Below are 8,795 nucleotides of genomic sequence, written 5' to 3' on the forward strand. Positions count from 1 at the left end.
TATGGCTCTCCTAAAAATAAAAGCAATTCATTATGTGTGCCAAAAACCAAAAAGCAAAAAGTTTGAAAAAACACAGAGGAGGACAGCACTACTTATTAAAATGCCTCAGGGGACTCTGGTTTCCAATATTTGAGGTGTTTTTATGCCTGGGAGTGCATTGTTATTTTTGACAATAGTACTACAAGAAAGCTTCTGACAGAGAGGAAATATTACACAAAGAAACAAATCAATGCATTCAAGTGCAAAATAATCAGAATTTCTTGAAAAAGTGCTAGGGGGTAATTGTGGAGGAAACAGTATGCAACTTTCAGTGTTAAATGAGCCTTGAAGATCCAAATGTCAGCTGCACCATCTGACAGTGTTGCATGAGATCACTAGCTATTGGAAAACCAGCAGAGGTGTGGGGCTGATGTATGATCGGAATCAAAAATTGGGTCCATTTTTGGGTCCCAATATTGAAACTGAATGATTTTTATAACTTTCAGCTCCATTTATGGTACTTGGTTATCTGTATGTGGACGAACGCTGCACTAAAATACTTCTGACAGTGTTTCCTGCAGTGCTACTGTATCTACAGTACAGTGGCAAAAGAAATGACATTTGAGCTGAGTTGTCAGTTTTAGCTTGCAGTTTAAATTGACTATGATGAAAGACTGGGTGCTGCAAAGTCATATAAAGATCATAAACAGACAATAAATTACTCTATTGCCTCACTCTCACTGGTTTAAAACCGGTTTGTTTAAATTAATCTGTTAAAAAATACTACAAAAATCAGCCCTGAATATATGAGTTATCAGTCTGAACCTGCATTATAGCTCACTGGGAGCAGAAGAATATATGTTTATAAGATTATCATTGTTTAAATTAATAATTTAAAAAGACTCAAAAATCAGAGCATACACTATTATAGTTTGGGGTCTGCAATTTTTTAAAATGTTTTTAAAATAATATTACAACATAGAAATCATTTTAATATGCTGATCAAAGCTGAATAAATAAGCTTTCCATTGATGTATGGTTTGTTATGATAGGGCAATATTTGGCCGAGATACAACTATTTGAAAATTTGGAATCTGAGGGTGCAAAAAAAAATCAAAAATATTGAGAAAATCGCCTTTAAAGTTGTCCAAATTAAGTTCTTAGCAATGCATATTACTAATCAAAAATTAGCTTTTGATATATTTACAGATATATTTTAATATATCAACTGACAACAAACTTTTGAACAATACTTTAGTGTTATCAGTTTGAATCAGAGTAGCGACTCGCTGCAAACAGATGATTCTTTTGAACCAGTTCTTTTAAATGAACTGGTTAAAAACCCAGTCTGGATCATTTTGAATCCGTCTAACAAGTCACCGACTAAATGAATCAGTTATTCTGAACACTTATTAAGTAAAATGTACCATTACATTTACATTATGTTACACCCTTTACAAGGGTGTATAAAGACAAGCCAGGTTGCATGAGGTGAATCTGAACAGACTGTGTGTGAAAATTACCTACAGAAATTCATTCAAGTCATTGTATAATTCACAAACACGTGAAAATCCGTGAAAGCACGGATGCTTTCAAGTGTCAAAACAGTTTATCACAGTTCATTCAAATAAAAAAAAAAAAACATGAAATAGAAAGGTGCTACTTTTGCGAGCTGATGGAATGTGTGAGGACGTGAAGTTCATGTCACTTCACTTCTCTGTTTCCTCACTTCTGCATAGACATTGACATTCTGTTCACAAGCTTACAACAGTGGTTCACATCACACTGAGTCATGTCACACTATTTTTCCCAACTAGTATGCTGACAGAAAGACTTTTGGGGTGAAGATTATGTAGTAGATTGTATTAAGCTGATGAAAACATACAAACCGAAACAAACAGCCAGGACTGTGCTTTGCTGTTGGTCGATTTAACTGAGTATTTAGGAAAGTGGTGTTCAGGAACGCTGTTGGGGGCGGAATGCACCTGTGTGCTGACGGAGGTAGAACAGGGACATTATTACAGACGTGGCTGACAGCCACAGCTGCCTTCCAGATGTTTATACATTATACAACTACATAAATGAAGTATCTGCTCCAATTAACCACAGTTTGCCATTGTCATTTGTAGTTTCAGAGGATTCTAGCTTTTTTTTTTTATCACCCCCATGTGCACTTTCTCCCCCTGACCCTTTGTGCCTATGTCTTTCTGCCTATACAAGAGCAGCAATTGAACTGAACACATTTAAAGGAATAGTGTAGTCAAAAATGAAAACTGTGTAGTTGTTTTGCCCATGGACCACTAACCATGACATGAGGGTGAGTAAACAATGACAGAATTTCATTTCTGGCTGAACTATTCCTTTAATAAAACACCAGAGACCAAGCCTTTGGAGAGGCAGAGAGAGGACAGCTCATTCCACCGCTAACTGGGAATGTCGATGGCAGGGATTGTGTGCATGTCCAAGCATGTGAAATTACAGCCCCCTCCCCCATCACCCGTCTCCGTGACCCACCTGAACTTGGCCTGATCTACTCCCATACCAGCAGAAAAGCCCCACATCCTCATCAAAAACCGCTGGAGGCTGCAGATGATGAATAGGGGTGCTGGATCTATTAAATCCCTGTAACAGTTCCTTTTTAGCTCTTCAGATTCCCAGCACTCCCGGCATGCTTAGCAGTGAAAGACGACGTGCTAAGCTAATGCTCTCGCCGCCGCAAAGCAGCTTTGACTCTAATCAGGGAATACAATATGTCACCCTTTTAAACACCATGTATGTAAGCCACTGAGAGCAAATATGAAAATACATGAACTGGCAATTTTATCGGAACTGAGGTGTTTCTGTGTTCATAAAACTCAGTACCGTACCGTCCTGTCTAATCTTCCTCTACCACTGACCTTAACGAAATACATTAACAGACTGATGACCATAAAGACGATGTGTCATCAAATATCTTCTTTCCTTTTACTGCAGATGTCAGCCTGTGTCTTTATCAGGATGCTCAATGTATTACTAACATTTGAAATATCTCCTTTCATTGCAATAGCCTTGCATAGACAAAAACGGACTTACATTAAGCTTGTGATGTTCACCAAGTATTGTTCAAAGGATCTTCTCTGAGGACAGAGAGCAAATGAGAATACGGTGGTAACAGTGTTCTTTCAATTATTCATTATCAGATACGTTTCACATAGTCTAATCAGTTAGTTTCACAAATAATAGCACTAAATTAAATGAAAACAAAGTGCTTTTCTGTTTCATATGCTTAGAGAATACAAGATCTGAAGCCACTTGTTTATAAAGAAGTACCGCTCAACAAGCGCACAAAGTCATCCCAGTGAATTGATGAAACCATTTTTAAGAAGACTGAACTTGCTGTCTGAAAAGCAAGACCTGGAAACGTGCCACTCTGAAGCAATCAACGATGTGCCACTGTAACTGCAAATTTACAAAATGGACTCTTTAATAATGGTGCTAGAAAAACACTGTTCAAGTTATTAAGTCGTTTTTGTGGTTAGCAGTATTATTAACACCTCATAGCACTGTATGAGTAATTTTACACAGCGTGCTACAAGCTATAAATTATAGTGTACAGAAAAAAAACTCTGTGTGACACACACACACATGCAGAGCTAAAAAATAAAATAAATGTTTCTTTTTTAATTTGAAGTACTAAAACTGAAATAAAATAAAGCTAAATATAAAACTAATAAAAATACTTTATTATGTATTATTATATCTATTTTATTTAAAGCATATTACAAAATGACTAAAACTAAAAATATAATAAAAATATAAAAATGTAAAATGATAAAAATTGCTGAAATGTTCCCAAGTCCAGAGACGTAGCAAGGAGATCTATAAAATAATCCATGTGACATCAGTGGTTCATCCGCGATTATATTACGGTTGAACCCCTGATGTCACATGGATTATTTTACAGATCTCCTTGCTATGTTTCTGGACTTGGGAACATTTCAGTTGTATTGCTGTCTTTGCAGGGTCAGACAGCTCTCAGATTCCATCAAAAATATCTTAATTTGTGTTCCGAAGATGAACGAAGGTCTTACGGGTTTGAAACGACATGAGGGTGAGTAATTAATGACAGAATTTTGGGGTGAACTAACCCTTTCAGTATCACCTCTGCTTATAAACCACAATCTAATCCTGTTTACACTCAATAAACCTGAGCTTACAGAGCTGTTGCTATGATAACAACTCTGAGATGAACTTCGAAGAATGGAACAATTCAAGACCTGAGCGTCACATCATCAAGAATTAAATCGAGAGAACTCAACTCAAACCACATGATAAGATTTAACATAACAGCTGAATAATAAGTCAGTGCAAAACCACCAAAACTAAAATGCACAAAGCTGGAAGCACCTGTCTGTGACACATTTTAGAGTCCTCTATAGTTTTCTGCTCGTCAGACTCTTTTAAATGCATATAGCTCCACATAAGTGGCACAGCAGAATCTTTACCGGTTGACACACTGCTATCATTTCATGATATATACTGCCTTCCCTATGTCTTATCTTTATTTTTATTCAAAAGACCATGAAATTAAAACTCTCCTGCGTGCATCGAATGTGAAGATAATGCTCTCGGAAAAGATAGTTTGCTCTGTCTATTCTGTATGCAGCTGCTGTAATGAACTGTACACTTGTGAAACATCAGTTTGAAGCGTGTTTGTGCATGCGAATGCGTTCATGCGCATATCTGTGACCTGCTTACTAATGCGTGGGAGCGTATGCTTAACAAGTCAATGCCTAATGGAGTGACTCATTACTAGTGATTTTTATTCCTATGGCTGTTTAATCAATTCAGAAATATTTAGAGAAAAAAAAAACAGCTAAGAGGTGACCGGAAACAACGTCCGAATATCGCCCCGAGCTACCGGCGTACTGTATGACGCTGGAAAGTGTGCGACTCACCGTCCATCCGCCCCCATCAGTAGTCATGTCACAGAAGACCTGGAAGCCTTCGGGGTAATGTGTGGGGAACACGGAGTAGATACCATCCTCTCTTTGCCCGCTGGTATAGATGTCACTGCAATCCCTGGGTCTGGAACCTGCCAGAAGATACAACATGCCAGCATCATCAATCTACATTACATGCCAAGCCATAACTGCATCTGTTTTTTCATTTTTTGAGAGACCCTTTCGAGGTACGGCGTAAGACAAGAAAGCTTCAGACCTCAAATCTGTCATCTCACACCTGCTGTCTAAGCAGTGACATGTCTCTTTCACACTGCTAGAAAGCTTATGAGGGAATAGGTGTGAAACCATTCTAGGGCTCATTAGAGTTGGTTGGAGACTTGAGAATATGTGGCTAATGAGAAGGTTTCTTTTTTTTTTTTACCTTCTCCACTGGTGCAGCCCTTGGGCCGGACGCTGTGCACCGGAGCCCTCTGCAGATCTGCCTTGAGACGGCTCTTGATGTTTCCGGTTTCCTTCTGCATGGAGCTAAGTGCGTCGCTCACAGAGTTCACCACTTTCACCATGTTGATCTGGCTTTCCGACAGCAGCTGGAGAGAGAGAAAGCAGGGGAAAGATTAAAGGACAGAGGATGACACACATGATCCATTTCTTTCACTGAAGCTCTTAAGAGTCACATACTCGCATGTTTGAATCAGCCTGACAAATCCTTTAGAGTACTAAAATGTTCGAGCCATATAGTACAAAGTGAATCAATACATTTGTTTTGATTCACTTTTCAGGTTTGTCTATATACATAAACACACACACACCGGTTTCCTTCTGCATGGAGCTAAGCGCGTCGCTCACAGAGTTCACCACTTTCACCATGTTGATCTGGCTCTCCGACAGCAGCTGGAGAGAGAGAAAGCAGGGGAAAGATTAAAGGACAGAGGATGACACACATGATCCATTTCTTTCACTGAAGCTCTTAAGAGTCACATACTCGCATGTTTGAATCAGCCTGACAAATCCTTTAGAGTACTAAAATGTTCGAGCCATATAGTACAAAGTGAATCAATACATTTGTTTTGATTCACTTTTCAGGTTTGTCTATATACATAAACACACACACACACACACACACACACACACACACACACACACACACTAAATACTGTATATGTTAATGTTTAAAAAAGTATATTTGTATTATAATTTATAGAACAGAAACTGAAATATGGAAATAATCATTTTAGTATTGTTATAATTTATTATATTTATAGTTTAATGTTTTAATACTTTTTTAATTAAAATTAAAATCACTCATATTAATTCAAATATTTCCAACATTAAAACATGTTACCAAAATACTATTTTCAAATATATTGATTTATTAAAAAAAATTCGAATAAAATTCTTATACTATATATTACCATGTTTATTGGTTAAAACTATTCGTTATAAAATATAAATCATTATCATTATTATTACTACAACTATTACTTATAGATTTTTTTTACTTAAAAAAACATTAATTTATACTTTTATACTTACAACATTAAACCAGGATCCCAAAATAGTATTATATTCTTTATAAGACTCTTATGCTCACCAAGGCTGCATTTATTTGATCAAAAATACAGTAAAAACGGCAACATTATGAAATATTTGTACAATTTCAAAGATCTGTTTTCCATTTGAGTATATTTTGTAATTATAACTTAAATGTGATTTATTGCAATGTAATTTATTCAGCAGCCATTACTCCAGTCTTCAGTGTCACATGATCTTTCAGAAATTTGCTGTTCAATAAACATTTCTTATTATCATCAATTTTGAAAAATTTCTTGCTGCTGAAATCTTGTTGCGTCATACCTGATTTGTACATGATTTCTTCAGCATTTCTGTGCCATTATAACAGAACTTTGGTTGACTCTGGCCTTTCCTAAAAGCCTGGCTTAAACAATAACAACAATGGAGTCTCTGTATCAGCATGTGGTCCCCGGCACTGCATTAAAGTAGCAGGTGCACTATGCTCCACAACACTGATAGCGCTTCAGTTTCGCGGGCTCAAGGCCAGTGGGTCTGGAAACCGCTCGGTTTGAGTTTCCCAGACAGCTCTCTTTATTGCCTGCATCAGCAAAGCTGCTCAGGTCACCTCGATGGGGAAAAAAAAAACTTGATTCTGAGTGAGGCAAACTGTGTGCCTATCTCCAAGGACAGGTCTTCGTGTCTCACACATCAAACATCATGAATCAACGTGGCATTTGAGTATGAAGATCAGTAGGCGATTAGCAAAAATTAGTCCTAAAGTGAAGCCCGTTTCCTATGACACATGAAAGTTCTCCTTTGGGGTGTGAAGGAGCATCAAGCTCTTTGAGAGTGTGTCATTAACAAGTCTGCATGTGCGCATATGTCGCTGTGACAACACTGCAAGCTAAGTGCGAGTTGGTGTGTGCGTGAACTCGCTTGAAGTTGATGACGGCTGATGCACTGTGCGGATGGTTGTGACATTATCACTCGCAGCTCTCGCTATCCAATCAAATAATGAGTCAAGAAAGAGATATATTACTTCTGTATTGTACATCACACTGTAACTGGAAGGTCAAGTCAAGCGCACTGCATTGTGGGATGTCATATTCAACAGAGCAAACTCTGGTTTATAAGGCAAATGCAGCAGGTCATGCAGGTATTTTATGCGAACAGAAAAATACTGTGCACAGAATACAGTACGTACCTGTACTGTATACTGCAGAAATAGCAAGAGCAGGAAGGCAGTTAGCTGTTACGAACACAGCCAATGTCACAGCATGGTACCGGCCACATTAGCGCCCACTGACTGCACATCTACCCGAGGTCTGTATACGCTCATCGCTCTAAAACCGTGTTAAGAGATGATGGAGGGAAATGAACTAAGGTTAAGAGTCTCATGCCAAAACATTTTAGCAGATAAAGAGACACAGATAGCCCCTCTTTTAAATAAGCGCTGCCTGGCCCATTTGTCATATCCAGGCTGGACCAGGACATCGATGGCATAAATATTATTTAAAAGAAACTTGCTTCCTGTTTGAGGGGCTTTCATTAATCACAGACATATTCGAACACGCTTCCTCCGCAAGACTCTGTATCATCAATAATCTCGCCAACAGAGTATGCGTCCAAGTTTGGAACACAGCTCTCAGTTTTGGGAATGACTGATGATAGATCAAAGGCGAAAGATTAATAAGCACAATCGAACAGGAGGAGACCAAAGGGAAAAACTGTGCCGCTTGCTGACACATCAAAACTATCTTAGTATGCAAATGACTGAAAACACAAGATTCTGCACTCATGTGAACTGAACATTTCCCATAGATTGTGCATTCATTTCCAATTATCTGGTTCTACAATAATAGCTTTCAGATAATGGCACTGTTAAGTTATTTCATGGCAACACCAACATTTACTAATAAATTATAATATGAAATTACACTAAAAAGTAATTGGACACTTTTGAACACTTAAGTCACACTTAAAATGTTTGAATGTCATTGCATTAGAAACAAATAAGTGATATCTGAATAATTAAATTCAGATATAAAAAATAATTTTTGCCTACTCTTTTATAATTTTAAAACTAACAAACCTTGTTTTATTAAATATCTTGGTTGAAAAGTGTTTTTGGGTTATATTTCTTTAAAAATAAATGCAACTTGGTTAAATGCAAGACATTTTTAAGTGCGAGTTTAGTGCACCTCATAATCCAGATTATAATTAGAAATTGTTATATTTATAATTAAAGGTCACACAGAAAAGAAAAGTCTGTCTTCCAATAAATAAATAAATATTATTATTACTATTATTATTATTATATATATATATATATTTTTTTTTTTTTTTTTTTTATGACAAAAA

The 8,795-nt window shown here is 37.1% G+C and overlaps 1 protein-coding gene across 1 annotated transcript in view; it reads right to left on the reverse strand.

Annotated features, from left to right (window-relative positions):
- Window positions 1–2,402: 2,402 nt before the first annotated feature.
- Window positions 2,403–8,795, reverse strand: part of LOC107700251 (fibrinogen C domain-containing protein 1-like) — a 42,371-nt gene continuing 35,978 nt past the window's right edge. The window contains exons 4-7 of the mRNA XM_016501855.1: window positions 5,739–5,813; window positions 5,344–5,434; window positions 4,888–5,053; window positions 2,403–2,562 (exon numbers count right to left, since the gene is read on the reverse strand). Coding sequence (XP_016357341.1) covers window positions 2,403–2,562; window positions 4,888–5,053; window positions 5,344–5,434; window positions 5,739–5,813 — 492 coding nt within the window. The remainder of the gene's footprint in view (window positions 2,563–4,887; window positions 5,054–5,343; window positions 5,435–5,738; window positions 5,814–8,795) is intronic.

The sequence above is a fragment of the Sinocyclocheilus anshuiensis genome, unplaced genomic scaffold, assembly GCF_001515605.1.
Source record: "Sinocyclocheilus anshuiensis isolate Anshui unplaced genomic scaffold, SAMN03320099.WGS_v1.1 scaffold477, whole genome shotgun sequence".
In the NCBI taxonomy this organism is placed as follows: Eukaryota; Metazoa; Chordata; class Actinopteri; order Cypriniformes; family Cyprinidae; genus Sinocyclocheilus; species Sinocyclocheilus anshuiensis.